This window comes from Rutidosis leptorrhynchoides, chromosome 1, assembly GCF_046630445.1.
Source record: "Rutidosis leptorrhynchoides isolate AG116_Rl617_1_P2 chromosome 1, CSIRO_AGI_Rlap_v1, whole genome shotgun sequence".
In the NCBI taxonomy this organism is placed as follows: domain Eukaryota; kingdom Viridiplantae; phylum Streptophyta; class Magnoliopsida; order Asterales; family Asteraceae; genus Rutidosis; species Rutidosis leptorrhynchoides.
The window spans coordinates 285,438,466-285,454,429 of record NC_092333.1 but is presented as its reverse complement, the minus strand read 5'-3'; the positions used below and the strand labels follow the sequence as shown (position 1 = coordinate 285,454,429).

Genomic DNA, 15,964 nt, shown 5'->3' with positions numbered 1-15,964 from the left:
TTATTATTATTATTATTATTATTATTATTATTATTATTATTATTATTATTATTATTATTATTATTATTATTATTATTATTACTATTATTATTACTATTATTATTATTATTATTATTATTACTAATATTATTATTATTATTAATATTATTATTATTATTATTATTATTATTATTATTATTATTATTATCATCATCATCATCATCATCATCATTATTATTATTATTATTATTATTATTATTATTATTATTATTAATTTAAATACAAATTAAACAACTAATTAAAAGACATAAATTAATTTACAATAAATTTAGAAAATACACTAAATTTTAAAGAATACATTAACTTGAACATAAATGAAAAACAATAAAATTATGGGTCACGTTCATCATCGCCTCCGTCTTCGCCTTCTTCTTCTTCTTCATCACTTTCATCATGTTCGGTTGTGATTGAAGGTCTGCTCCTGGAGTGTGTTGAACACGGAAATTAGCCGAAAGATTCTAAATGTATTCGATGAGATTTTGTCGTAGTAGATGATGAATGGTTGAATCTCGCAATTCTTTATTCATGTGAATGTGCGTATTAACCCTTTCCTTAACTAGTCTTCTTGGACGATGAGCCGGTCTATAATACTCCTCTAGATCACACGATGTATATTATCTTCGGTGATCATATTGTGCAATATAACACAAGTGAACATAATTCTCTGGGTTCTTTCGATATAGAATTGTCGACTAGGGTTTTTAATGATTTTCGAACGACCTTGAAGCACTCCGAATACCCGTTCGATATCTTTTCGAGCAGATTCTTGAAACTTTTTGAATTTTGATGCTTTTGGGTCAGGTGGATTTTTCAACATTTTAACTAACATCGCCCAATCTGGATATATACCATCGGTTAGAAAGTAACTCTTATTGAAGTTACACCTACTAATCGAAAAATTACACGGTGGAGCAATGCCTTGAAGTAACTCGTTAAATAAATCGGATTGATTAAGCACGTTGATGTCGTTATTTGAACCAACGGGTCCAAAGTAAGTACTCATCAAAAGCATCAGGTGTAGTACCGTATGCTAATTGTCGTATCGCCGATGTGCATTTTTGAAAAACATTAAAACTTAACAACCCGGTAGTATCCCGCCGTTGACGGAAATATAAAAAATAATCTGGAATTGGTTATTGAGAGTAAGACATTATACCTTGACATATACGTATAAACAATGGCCTGCTCATCCTATAACGTCTTCGAAAATAATCTCCAGGGAAAGTCGGCTCATCAAAAAAATTAATCATTCCGCAAACGCATAGCGGTTCCCTCTCGGTCTCTTGGTATTAATCTGCTAGGCGCCCTTGGAATCGGTTAGACTATTTATTCATCTCCGTAATCACTTAACATATCAAGTAGATCGAGTGCGACAATGTTAAAGTCAGAACTTGTAATATCTATTACATTTTGAGTAAGACTATCAATAAAATTTCTAGACATTTTTTGATATAGTTGATGTAAATAAAATGGTGTGGGAGTATATATATGTGGGATATATATTTGATGTAGATAGAATGAAATGTTGTGAAATTATATATAGTGGGGAAAAAAAAAAGAAAAAAAAATAGCCATTAGAAATGGCTATATAGTCGTTTTAATTTGATAAATGCTTATTATGTGTGGGATGAAACAAACCAGGGCGAGCCACTCGAGTACGAGTGAGGGCTGCCCATGACGGGTTGAATAACCCTCGAGGGCGCGTTTGAGAGTGGCTATATCAGAGTACCGATGGAAATGGTATAATAGTTAAAAGATAATTCAAACTCCTAATAGTTCTACCAAATTATTGTTTCATTCAATATCACTCATCACTAACCTAAAAGTTACAAATAAACACTTTGCACGTTGAACGATCCAACATACAACGCTGAATCCTTCCATTGATACAAGATCAATCACACAGTTAATCTAAGTCTATCTATTATCTATTATCTTTATAAAGATTTATATACTCCCATTATTCTTACTTTTCCTAAACTTTATTACAATATTTATTATTACTTACTATTTTTATCTTCTAACAAAAATGTAAGTTTATGACTAGCTTATAAATAGAATAGAGGTGTTTCTCTCTCTCTCTCTCTCTCTCTCAATATATATATATATATATATATATATATATATATATATATATATATATATATATATATATATATATATATATATATATATAACTAGCTAGACTAAACATTCTAGTACTCTCCATATCTTATACCACCCACCGTACACATCCCTTTTTGGCGCCAAAAACTAACCATGAAAGCAGAAAGCTCCACACCTGCACCCATGGTGTTTCATTCCATCGTCCGATCAGTTGACGGAGATGATCAATCCTCCATTGAAATTCAGAAAAACGATCATCTTCTACAACAACAACTACTGCACATTGATCACCCTCATGCACCTGTCAATTTTGGTGTAGTTGATGATCATCACAAAATTTTCAGATCAGGATTCCCCAACATCACAAACCTTTCCTTCTTGAAATCTCTTGGAATTTTCTCTATCATGTAAGTAATGTATTTAACTACTTTTATTGATTGTCAAACAAAATTTATGCATGCATTATGTTTTAGAAGCTAGTTAAAATCAAATAACTAAGAAATATTTTTTTATCCTTTTTATCTATTTAATAATAAGTTCTGTTTTTTTATCAATATTAATAATTACTTGTAATGTGATAAGATATCTGTGTCCTGAACCTTACCCCCAAGAGAATTTGGACTTTATCAATGCTAATGCGATTAAACTCCACCAATTTGGAATACAGAAAGCCAAGGTTAGTGTATTACCTATTATGGTTCTTCTAAAAGGATATCTTCATGATTCTAAATTTCTAATTGATTAGATGATCATTTGAAACTTTAAATTCAATAATTAGTTATGCTATGCTATATATATGTTATATAGCACTCTCCATTGATTATAAAATCTTGCTTATGACTGATTTCTATAAGATAGATATTCAATAAATGGATTAATTTGGGAAAGTTAGGCGGTTCCTTGAGTGGATCTATGACATATCTTTCCAAGAACACAAATTAGATACCTCATTGTCCACATAAAATTACTTTGTACACCTAATTAAAGGCTGGTATATACGAATTATCGTACATTTTCTATTTATCACGCAACGTATAGAATACACATGATGACGTATATAGTCGGTGGTCTTTGGTTAAGCATTAATGAGGTCGGTGAAATTAGTCAACAAATTTTTCTAAAGTAACTGACTAGCATTGCTCATGAATATAGTGATGCTTGTCGCGTCATGCATGGCTTTAATTAAGTCTGACGATATCAAGGTGGCCCGGAAACTAAATATAATTATAAGATATATATGTGTATGTTGTATAACTAATATGAGACTCTATGCCTATATATAAAGAACCACATATATGTGATCACATAAATATAGGAACTAGTAGCCTTTGGATATGATACTAGAATTGGACATTATATATTATATTAAAGTTACCACCAAAGTTGCACTAAAATTACAAGTTCATATAATAATGTTTCCCGTTCATATCTGTTAGTATGTTTTTAAGTTGGTTATGGATGTACCTATCTGCTATAACTAACTAGATGAGAATCTTAACTTTATGAATAACATACTTTTTCTTGATTGTTTCTACTAATGATGCCCATATCCGTACATAATAGGACCGCAATCCTTGCAAAGATATGCAAGAGGAAAGAATCCGTGGGGCTCTAAATGTTCTAATTGGTACGAGAATTTTGGTATTATAATCACTATGTCTGAATGGTTGATCTCTTTTGAAACACTGTCTATATCTCTTGTTCAGATCCAAAGAACTACCCACTTTTGATTCATTGCAAGCACGGGAAGGTATTCATAGAGTTCGAGTTCAAAATTTACTCTTACCTAATCCCAGTGGTTGATTTATAACTGATTCTTGTTTTCTTGTTGACATTCAGCATCGAACTGGATGTCTTGTTGGATGCTTTCGAAAAGTGCAGAGATGGGGCTTGTGTACAATCGTTGCAGAATACAAGAAGTTTGCAGGGAACAAGTCCAGGCTTACTGATCAAATATTTCTGGAAATGTTTGATACTTCTGGTTTAGCACTGCCAGTTTCGTTCTTGGAACAAAAATCTTGATCATGTTTCTGTCTATCTTGTTATATGTTTATAATTATTACCATATAAACATATGTAAATAGTAGTATGACAATTTCATCAGTGTTTTTTTTTTCCTTTCTACAAACTCGACTGTTCAGGCCATATTGTGAATAATATAAGGATAAGTTACAATCTCTTGGGTTTGAACTATGTTTTATAATTAATGTTACAACCAACATTGTGCAGCACTGCAGCTCATCAATCAGACATGAAATAACGTTTTTAATTCTACTTTTTATAAACTACTAACTAATATAAATATATAAAAGTTTGGTCCATCTATTTTCCATACAAATAATTATATTAATGGGTAACATAGGTACTATTAATCATCATAATATCTAAGGATCAACTAAAAAAATACTTCCAGGTGCGTGCAAATCTTGTGCATCCATGTGTATGAACCAATGAGCAAAGCACAGTCAAGCAATATAAGTGTTCGTCATAAAAGAGAACCATCTCTTGGATACTGTTAACTTACTTTAGCTACATTTGTACATGGTACAAAGTTAAATTAGGACAGACCGATTGTTTTGTTGAGTATCCAAAGTGTGAGAGACATTTGAAGTGCAAATATTGTGTGTAGATATGTCCTGTCTAACATAAAACCAAAGACCGTGATTCCAGCCCGGTTGTTCTCCATATATGTCACTGCAACATGTTAAAATCAATCAAAAACAATAAAAGGGATCTAAGCAAGATTCATGTTATAATTAATGTTTGAATGGAACTCACCTAAGGCTTGTCTCTTTTGGTATGTGATTGTATGCCTATAAATTGGAACCAACTTTGTATTGTCCAATACATCATCATCATCATCCCCTTCTTCATTGTCAGAATACATAACCGGGTCAAAATGGTAATTAACTGTCTTTGAAGTATTGTTAGCCGATGAGGTCTCATCCGTAGGACCCATGTCATCAAATGAGTCAATGGTGGCGCATGTGTGCCATTTGGCTGCTAAGCTTGTCACAGATTGAGCTTTGTGTGTGATCTTTGCTGCATTCCGTAGGCATATGAACAACCCACTCACTAGTGTTGTGGAGCATAACTGCACCGTAATAAGATGTCAATGACATTATTCCAGGGTCGAATTTTGGGACGTGCAAGGTGTGCATTTGCACAGGGCTCAGGGGCTGAAAAGTATAACCCAACAATATTTTCTATGGTTTCTTTATTTATAAAGTGTTAAAAATATTATGTTGTTCAAAATATTATAATATTATGTTGTTTGCATTTTTTTGGTTATTGAACAAGGACTTAAATAAACAGGACGACCTTATTTAAATTTTTTTTTTTTTTTTTTTTGAACAGCCGACCTTAATTTAATGCTGATGCATCACAAACTGAAAAAATTTGAGAGTCCGAAGAGACATTAACCGAAAATGAATAGCCTACAAAAATAAGCCAATCAGGCGGCCGAGCCCAAACTTTATTTGTTTGGGCTCTAGTTACGCATTTCCCACAACGTTAAAGATAACTTTTTTAATAAAACGGTGTGGAATCCAGGATTTTTTCAATTTCATAATATCATAGGTAAAACTTTCAATTAGTTTGGGTGAATTTGGATTTTTAACTAAATCTCTAAAAATATTTTCTTTAACCTCTAAAAAGTAATGATAAATTATAAAGGAAGGACTCATTGTGTAAATAAAAACAACAGTGAAGAGTTAAGTATTACCGCAAGTTCTCCAGCAGTGGAGATATTTACAAGTGAGCCGGTCCTCGTTGTAACAAGCAGGGAAGCAAACTGGCTTGCTGTGACCAGAACCAGAGTTGACAATACAAATCCACGAAACCTATGACTTATAATACGAAGCGTTCTTCTGATCGTAAGATGTTCCATCAAAATCAACCCTACATCTCCTTGTTTCTCAAACACTTTAGCAAAATCTTCCAGTCTAAATATCTGCATTGAACACGTGAGCTTGAAGAGCACGCAAACTAGAAAAAACAACGATGTGCGATATAACCAAGACGCCATAAGAAATATGCAGGCCAAGGTGTGGCTTATGTAAATGTTAGAGATGTAAGGTATTTGATATGCCCCAGAAGTAAACCACCATATTTTGTAAGTAGCATTTGCAACAAAACAAGGAACCACAAATACACAGAAAAACTTCATTGCTTTCTGCATAAATCAAAAGCATGCGTATATGTTAATATGTACATCAGTATAATTTTAATATTAGGGCCATTGGCCCACCAGTATTCGACCCTTCCAACTAGAAGGTTGAGGGTTCGAGTCCTGCTATGGACAACTTGTATATATATTTTGTAGATTAATTCGTGATAGTGGTGTGTGAATTTGCCTTTCAAATTAAAAATATTAAAACAATTAAAAAAAATTGAAGGAATGAGGAATCCATACATTAAGTTGATCAGAATACCCATAACGAACTTCGTCGCTAACATGAGACAATTTATCAAGAAACAAAAATCGTCTAAGACCGTATTTCCTAGAGAAAGATAAAAGATTGAGGAACGAAATAGTGGAGAAGACAGAGAGTGATGACTGTACGATCAGATCAAACGGTCTTTGGTGTTGGTGATCACAGGTGGAACAGTGAAACGCCAAGTGTGAGAGGATCGGTACACAGAGGGTTAACAAGAAGAAGATTGACCATGAGAGACCTGCTTTCCATATACTTGATTGATCAAGAAATATCCAAGAGAGACCAGTCGATTCCAGAGTGTCGATAATCCAGTAATTTGATTTTGTGTTCATTATGATGTTGTTGGAGGCTGTTAACAATGGTGTTTCCCCTGAATCCGTCATTGAATTCAGATCAATTAGTATATCTTTTTTTGGTTCTAAAATGAAAAGAATCTATAAGTTACACGGAGATTGTGTTTGTGGTGAAAGTTGTCACACTTCACATATATATAGAGACAGGATTTTATATGGTTGAGCCTTCAAGTTCAAAGGCTTTAATTAACCAACTTTTAAAAGTGTTCATAAAGTCATGCACATAAGGTGCACTTATTTGTTATAGGTCAAACCTCGTTGTATATATAGATGCATTATAGGGTAATTAGTCATGCACATAAACTTCACACAACAAAAACGCGAAATGAGAACCGATTTTATGGGGAATAGAAACCGGTTTTTATTAGTGGGGGTTTCTAAACATGAGACCGGTTTCAGAATAAGTTTCCAAAGCTACCCATAGGAACCGGTTATTATATAAAACATGTTCCTTTTCTATAGATTAGAAAACTGTTTTTGTAAGAAACCGGTTCCTATTATCCCTTTTTTATTTTAAAGCAGTATTAATGCCACCTCTAAAACCTCTTTTTTAAACCGGTTTCCAATCTCTTGTTTTTTTATTTCTCTGAAAGCAGTATATTTACCAGAATCTAGTACAAAACCTGTTATATATTGATATTTACCACAAACTAGTACAAAATATTTGCTCATATTGATATTTACCACAAACATAACAATTGTTTTGTATAAACATGAACCATATTAATATTCACCACAAACCTAACTAGTTTTGTGCATTAAATACATTCCAAAATTTAAAAGGCACCTTAATTAACAAAGTCATTTACTTAGTGATATGTATGCCGACAATCCAAAAGTCAACGATTTCTTCCAACACTTTCTCACTAAATGGTTGCATATACTTCCAAGGAACCTATATAAAGACAACTAGAAAGTATAATCAAATTAGTCATTTGACAATTTGTCAAAACAAATCACACTGCTTAGGTGATTATCAAAAGCAGTCAAAATTAGTCATATAGTTTCTGATCAAATAGTAACAACCAGGGCCATCCTGTCAATTTTATGGGCCATGTTCGATAAAACAAAATTGAGCCCTTATAATAATGAGGACAATAAACAAAAGTGAGTCATTTGTATTCGACATTTATTATGTTTTCTATTTTTAAATTTTTTACTATTATAATTAACGAATGAACCGAGATTTGTAATACTGGGCTAAAATTTTTGGGCCCCTAAATATATTGGGCCCTGTGCGGCTGTACTCCTTGCACGCCCCAATATCCGGCCCTGGTAACAACCATAAACAACCTATTTGATACCAAAAAGTTAAAATTAATCAAATAACAGTCTATTTGAAAAGCTACAAATTTTTCTATCGTAGTATTAAAGCGGGTTTGATATCAATCGAGTATAATTTCAAATTGAAATTGTCCACCATGAGTCGATGTCTCTATGTTGCATCGTCAAATTTTTTAATCCACCATCTCATCTCATACTACAGTGGCGGATCTCGAAATGACCGTTACTAGTCTCACTAGTTAAAAATTCAAAGAATTTTCTACTAATTGACTTACTTTAATGATGTCACTTGAAAAAATTTATACTATTCACTGGTATCACTAGTTAAAAACTCAAAAAAAAAATTCACTAGATACCGTATTTCACCGGTACCACAGGCTACCGGTGCCGAAGCTACATGATCGCCCATGCTCATATACTACCATAATGAAAAAATAAAAATAAAAAACCTTATATTTCGGCCAAAAGGCTACTATTATTCCCAAAACACATAGTTATTGTCCGCGCTAATAGATTTGTAATCAAATTTCCCTCGATATCTCATGAAGATCACCGTCACGCTCCAACGAAAGTTGCTGCCGAACTTTTTTTATGTAAATAGAAAACGAAATCTTCGTTAAGACTCATCTTCGACGTTACATAGTGTCTTCAACAAAAGGTGTCTACCAAAACTCAATTCTTAAGCAAAGTAATTAAGTTATGGCGTAAAAATCACCGAGCATTTGGTTGAGTGGTAATCAAGGAGTGAATCGAAGAACGTGACCCGGGTTCGATTCTCACCCAGAGGTTTTACTTCCCTCAAATTACGTGGCCCGGATTCGAGTTGAACGGGTTTTCCCTGGACATGTGTTATAGGATGAAAATGTGGTGGATCCACACGATATGTTGATCCTATCATTGACTCTAACAATGCTGGTCTAAAAAACGATATGACTTAAAAAAGTTAAAGAATAGTTTTGTATTGTTCAACAATATCCTACCTTGCTTGATATTTATTTTTGCTACTTATTTTGTATACAGAGAACACAACCATTAAAATGATATATCGTCATTTTTGTTCTAACATGACTATAATTCTAATTATATCATTTAGAACTCATCGTTATAATTCACAATTCATCGCATCATAATCATAATTAGAGCGCTAGGAGTCTCTCTCCGTTGCCACCGTTAAAGAGATTTAACACCGAGGACACCGGTGTGCACCACTCCCCTCCGGTGTTAAATCAATGTTAAATCTGCGTTAAATGCTTCAACGTTACCTGGCTAACGGTGTGTTTAGAGATTTAACACCGGGGACACCGGTGCACACCACTCCCCTCACCATTAAATCACCGTTAATAACAAATAATATTATTAAAAGTGTTAAAAAACAATTAATTAATGATTTAACACTGAGATTTAACACTGAACGATTTCCCCTATTTTAGCATCGGACTGAGATTTAATATTGAACGACTCCAGGTGATCTTATAATTATAACTCATAATTCGTCGTATCATAATTCATAATCATAATGATAATCATAAAAATAATCATATGAAAAGATTAACTAAATGAAAGAGGGAGTAATGGATACGTAAGTTTGTGGTTAGACTTGAGATGGAGACCGTAGTCATGAGCTGTAAACGGCCTGTGACAAAAAGTGCTATTGGTAGGTGGTAAGTTTGGGTACGTGTGTGACCAACTAAATGCCCTCGACCACTTGCCTTTCAATCTTTACCTGTTTGCGGTCTACATCTTTCTTTCTTACATCGGAAGATTGGCTACACCCGACTTAATGCCACGTAGATTTAGTAATTCCATTTTTATTTCTGTTTGCTCACTCAGTACCAAATAAGTAGACTAAATTACCAAATCGTCCCCGTGTTTATCAGTTTTAGTCGTTTTAGTCTTTATTTTTCAGCAATTTTCATCCTTAAATGCATAAAAACGTTCCAAAATATTCTCTTATACTAAAAACGTCCCAAAATATTCAATAAGCAGAACAATAACTCGTCGACAAGTATACTTTTTTACCCGAGGGTAAAATTATTGCCGTTCGTAGGATCGACCGCCCTATACTACAAATAAATGGGCGAATACACCTCTTCCTAAACTACAAATAAACTCCCACACAAAACGACAACTACTTAAAAAGATCTTCCTAACTTTCTAATTACAATTTTCAGTATAATCCCTTCTACTTTTCACAATAGATAAATATAGTCCTTTTACTTTTCTTTCTTTGATCTTTGAATCTTGAACTGTACATAATTAGTTCCTGATCCTGAACAGCCATAAACGTAGTTGTAGAGAGTTAGATATGGCAGCAGCGTCATTTCTTCCTTCTTCTATTTTCTCAGTTTCTTCGTCTACTAATCCAACAACAAATTATAAAATTTGCAGTAATTCTTCTTCTTTTAGATGTTTTTCTCGTGCTTCAATCGCCTCTCCTCATCGCCTCAATTTAAGGTAACCTTCATTTTCCGTTCTGAATTTATGTAATATTATATATATGTTGTTAATACTCCGTATAAATAATTCTGTAGGTAAGGATTTGTTTAATTAAGATTAAAATTAAAATGTGTACATGTTTTAGATTAGAGGAATTAGATATTTTGCCCGTGAACTTATGATATGGTTAACTATTTTATATATATATATATATATATATATATATATATATATATATATATATATATATATATATATATATATTTTTTTTTATATATTTTAAGCTTAAATTGCTAGTGATTCTGAAGTATTGTGGAGGAATAATATGGATTACTTTTTAAATTACGATATAGAATATAGATCCTTGTCTATGATTATTATTATTATTATCATTTGTTAATAATAATAATAATAATAATAACAATTATTAATCATACTTCATAATTAATAAATAATAAATAATAATAATAATAATAATAATAATGATAATATAATTATAATTATAATCATAGTTATAATTATTAATTATTAATTATGTCAGCAATTGCTAAATTTGAATTAATATAATATTGTACCTCTGTTAAGTGTCTATGCAACTTGATGATTTAGGAGGGTGTGCAAGGTTCGTGCAACCGTTTTACAAGAGAATGAGGAGAAAGTGATGGTAGAAGAGAGCTTTAAACCTAAGACTTCGCCTGATGAAGGAAATGGTTTGCCAAGTGAGCCCCCAAATGATGAACCTTCTAGTTCAGTCGAGAAATGGGTCATTAAGATTGAGCAATCTATAAACATTTTTCTTACGGTATAATTTATATTATTACAATGTAAAATCGGTGCTTGTTAATGCGAATTTGATTGGTACAAGAAAAGTGAAATTTGTCTCTCATTTCAGGATTCGGTAATTAAAGTACTTGACACGTTGTACCATGACAGAGACTATCCAAGATTTTTTGTTCTAGAAACTATAGCAAGAGTCCCTTATTTTGGTAAGTGTTGAATGTTACTAGTTCTTACCACTAGTATCACTTAATTCATGGCCATTTGTAAATTCATTTTTAATATTTTATGGTGATTTATGGTTTTGTTATCCGTATATTGCAGCTTTTTTGTCAGTTCTTCACATGTATGAGAGCTTTGGTTGGTGGAGAAGATCAGAGTATCTGAAAGTTCACTTTGCTGAAAGCTGGAATGAGATGCATCATCTTCTTATTATGGAAGTAATCTTCTTCCCAAAACTTATTCAACGTTAATACTCCATAGCCTTACACCTCTTAGTATTAGGGATTTGTAACAAACTACATTTTTTACATGTGCATTTCTTTCATTTGCATATACAAAATTCTGATCATCAGTTAGTCCATTCGATGTTCCACTAATCATGAATCGTTATGGACATCCTTATTATTAGGATTTCTACCTTAATTGTTGCATCATTTCACATCTTAGTATTTTTTACAATTGTGTGGTGCTTTTATCTTCTTTGTTTTTTATCTTTACAGGGCATCGTTCATGTTTCTTGGCTTTTTTTTGACTAATTTTGTATTCATTTTGCAGGAGTTAGGGGGAAATGCATGGTGGTTTGACCGGTTCCTTGCTCAACATATAGCCATCTTCTATTATTTCATGACCGTCTTTATGTACATTTTGAGTCCAAGAATGGCATGTGAGTATGAGCTACTTTCTTTGAATTGCACACTTATGTTTCATAATCGTAATTATCATATGTTTGTTGATTTTATCTGTGCAGATCATCTATCTGAATGTGTGGAGAGCCATGCATTTGAAACGTATGACAAATTTATCAAGGCTAAAGGAGGTAAGTATTTCATTAAGTGGTTGTTTTAGCTCCAAATTCTGCTGAAAGTGAATTTCTTCAATCTTGTTGGGGACAGAAAACATTAATTTATAAAAATTATATAGTAATATAAAACTTATGATATGCTATTTTGGTGTTTAATGGAACAGATGAGTTGAAAAAACTTGCTCCGTCTAAAGTTGCTGTGAAATACTACACAGAAGAAGATTTGTACTTGTTTGGTAAGTCCCATTTCAGCTACACTGTCCCTGTTTTTTTTCATCTGTTTATATTGACTGTTTTGTAACATGTTTCAGACGAATTTCAAACGTCAAGAACTCCTAATACTCGAAGGCCAGTAATAGGTGAGAACTGAGAACTACCTCTTTTGTCTATAATTCAACTTTGTACGAATATCAGTCAAACCATTATTGCAAATGGCGGTTGGTGACTAGCGCATCCCGATTTGAAGAAAAAAAGTTTAAAAGTCAAGGCCAAACATTTGGTCAAAGTTGGGAAAAGTCGGTCAGCGTTGGTCAAAAATCGACTTTTTGTCTGGCCTTGTTTAGTGTAATCAAAAATCCCAAACCCATTTAAAAAATAGCCCGGAAAAACACCGACATACACAGTATTCCTTGAAGAGAAATTAATAAATACACTAATTATAGAAAACATTATACAAAACCTATATATAATCTTAACTAACACCACACCATCTTATTTGTAAATCATTTAGTTTTAAAATCTATATGTTTGAAAAATTTATATTCAATATATTTATATATAAAAGTCAATGTTGGTCAACGCCTGTCTCGACCCCGTCCCGACCGACTCAAACTTTCAAGATCTTGTCCGACTTGTCTCCGTCTCACATCTTTTCAACCTTGAATCAAACATCAATCTGATCCTAAAAATGTAATCTGCTAAATAATGTATATGTGTGCTTGTATGTCCAGAGAATATGTATGATGTGTTTATGAACATCAGAGATGATGAAGCAGAACATTGCAAGACAATGAAGGCATGTCAGACACACGGGAACCTTCGTTCTCCTCATGCTTATAATGAAACCGTTTCTTCTGAAGATGATTTAGTTTGCGTTTTACCTGATGATGCAGAATGTGAAGGTATTGTCGATTGCATAAAGAAATCCGTAACGAATTCACCCGTAAACCACAAGGCGTAAACACGTATACATAGATTATCGAGTATATATATGTATGATATGAGAGTAGGATTCGACTTACTATACACAACATATACAAGTTCAAAGCTTTGTTTAGGAAGTTGCATCATGTAAAAGTGTGCCATACGTCATGTATAATGATGCTTATTGCTTACAGTTTCTGAGTAAACAGTTACCAGTCACTAAATAAATTGTTGGTGCTGACTTAAATTCGGCATAAAATACGTGTATTATGCTGTACGTTTAGAAAGTTTTTAGCTTTTACAATATACATATCACGTAGTAGGTTCATGTAGTAGAAAGTTTTTGTAAAACAGCTCAGGTTGGGTCGGTTTAGATAACGAGTCAAAACGGTTTTGAGTTGAAATGGGTCATTAGTCAAACGGGTCAAATTTTTGAACGGGTCTAAATTCAGGTTTGGTTGGGTTGGGTAACGGGTCAAATGGATCCAAACAAGTCATATACTTTTTACATTTAGTTTAGGGTTAAGGCTACTCAGTCGCTATATACTTTTTTTTGTTACGATGTAGGATATATACTCAGAAAAATACCAGTGTAGGCTATAAACTTTGAAAAAATGTGTTAATGTAAACCAACTTAACTTGTTGACCTATTAAATAAGGTAGTTCGTTTGACTTTTTTTCGAAACTTTGACTTCGAAATTCGGATTCATTTCTTCGATTTAAGATCTGTAAATTTACAGATAGTTTCACGAAGAGATTTTGATCACATCTGTATTTTTACATTTCTCTATAACCTCTCAGATTGATCCGGAGCTTAATTCGGGCACGGTTTCGGTGAAAGATGAAATCGAGATCAAACTCTATGAATTTGTTGTTGATTATCAGTACTGATGGTGTACGAAACTTCGTTTGATGTTATGATTCAGTAATCTGAAGTCAATTTGTTGAGAGAATAATCCTTGATCGATTTTGTAAATTGAGCTTAAAAAAAGTATAATTTTTTTTGTTCCAATATAGGTTATATACCCAAAAAAATACTAATGTAGGTCAATACTTGCAAAAAGTATATATCGATGTAAACAACGGGTAACATGTTTAGCTGGTAACAGATTACCTTTTGTTTACATCGATACACTTTTTGAAAGTATGTGACCTACATTAGTATTTTTTTAGATATATAGTCTACATTGAAAGAAAAAAAAAAAGTAAACGACTATTGAGCAGCCTAAACCCTTTAATTTATTACATCTATTATATTATTTTAGGTATCACTACTATTTACTGTATTATTTATATTTAGACAAAATTGCTGAAATGGTCCATGTGGTTTGTATCAAAATGCTGATTTCGTCCATGTGCTTTTTTTGATGGATTTGGTCCCAGTGGTTTGCAAATGTTGCTGATTTAGTCCCTCCGACTGATGGCTGTGAAAAAACTCCATTAACTCATGCCACATGCTACGCACACAAGGGTAAATCTGTCTTTTAAGTTTTTTTTTTCTTTTTTCCTTTCCCTTATCATCTTCATTTTATCCTCTTTATCCATAAAAAAATAAGAAAGAACAAACCTTAATTTCTTTTTATCTTTTTCTCTAATTTCTTCTTTATCCCTTAAAATTAAAAGAGTAATTAACCTCATGTTCCTATTTTGTATGTAAGGAAAAATCCCTTCAAGTAAAAAATCCCTTCATGGTCTCATGCCATCCATCTGTTTCTATTTGCTACCAGATTCCGGTTCATAAACACCATCTCCGACGATTTGCAATCTTGATTTCATCTTTCAGATCTGGAACATAATTAAGACAATCTTCAGATCTGGAATGCACTCTTCATGAACTCACCCATCGGAAACCACCATCTCCGGCGGACTTGAATCCCGACGTAACCACCTGTGACGGTCGTTACAACAGCAAGTGGGTTTGAAAATCCGAAGCAGAAACTGAAAATAGGCTCCGAGATAACTTAATCCGTTATCATTTTATCGTTATCACTTTATAATTTTAATGGAATGGATATTTGTTTTCTTGGTGTCGTGAACTGGATCTTGATTATATAGGATTGCTTTTGATTTGCAAATTATATAGGATAGCTTTTGACTTGCAAGTTTTAGTTTTTAGGAATTATATTTACTAATTAATTACGGTAGATTTTGATTTTATTTGTCATTGATTTTGATTTGTACTTGTAGGTTTGATTTGTAGCATTTGTGAAGAACATATGGGTTGGTGTTGAGCATATGGTTTTAATTAAATGATGATAAAGGCAATTACAAACTTATCACGGCAAATAAACAACGAATATTATAGATAAAATATTATAGATGGATGATTGAATGATGATACATTAGTTGGTGTAATTATGTGT

General features: G+C 32.7%; 3 protein-coding genes across 4 annotated transcripts; 2 read left to right on the top strand and 1 right to left on the bottom strand.

The window, feature by feature from the left end:
* Positions 1-2,298: 2,298 nt before the first annotated feature.
* LOC139898296 (inositol diphosphatase DSP4-like) lies at positions 2,299-4,174 on the top strand. Its single transcript, XM_071881030.1, has 5 exons — positions 2,299-2,552; positions 2,728-2,821; positions 3,709-3,772; positions 3,852-3,895; positions 3,985-4,174. Exons 1-5 carry the CDS (start codon positions 2,299-2,301, stop codon positions 4,165-4,167), a joined length of 639 nt encoding a protein of 212 aa, XP_071737131.1. The 3' UTR covers positions 4,168-4,174.
* Positions 4,175-4,396: 222 nt separating this feature from the next.
* LOC139869832 (uncharacterized) lies at positions 4,397-7,063 on the bottom strand. Of its 2 annotated transcripts, none has more exons than XM_071857791.1 (4): positions 6,560-7,063; positions 5,870-6,319; positions 4,924-5,239; positions 4,397-4,839 (listed from the first exon to the last, which is right to left on the bottom strand). In XM_071857791.1, the coding sequence occupies exons 1-4, from the start codon at positions 6,965-6,967 to the stop codon at positions 4,703-4,705; spliced, it is 1,311 nt and encodes a 436-aa protein (XP_071713892.1). In that variant the 5' UTR covers positions 6,968-7,063; the 3' UTR covers positions 4,397-4,702. The 2 variants fall into 2 exon arrangements, with proteins under 2 accessions (XP_071713892.1, XP_071713893.1); XM_071857792.1 differs by having other exon boundaries at positions 5,870-6,097.
* Positions 7,064-10,434: 3,371 nt separating this feature from the next.
* Positions 10,435-13,792, top strand: LOC139869816 (ubiquinol oxidase 4, chloroplastic/chromoplastic). The gene is made up of 9 exons (XM_071857790.1): positions 10,435-10,675; positions 11,267-11,459; positions 11,550-11,643; positions 11,759-11,874; positions 12,212-12,320; positions 12,405-12,473; positions 12,623-12,694; positions 12,770-12,817; positions 13,409-13,792. Exons 1-9 carry the CDS (start codon positions 10,527-10,529, stop codon positions 13,636-13,638), a joined length of 1,080 nt encoding a protein of 359 aa, XP_071713891.1. The 5' UTR covers positions 10,435-10,526; the 3' UTR covers positions 13,639-13,792.
* The last annotated feature ends 2,172 nt before the right edge of the window (positions 13,793-15,964 follow it).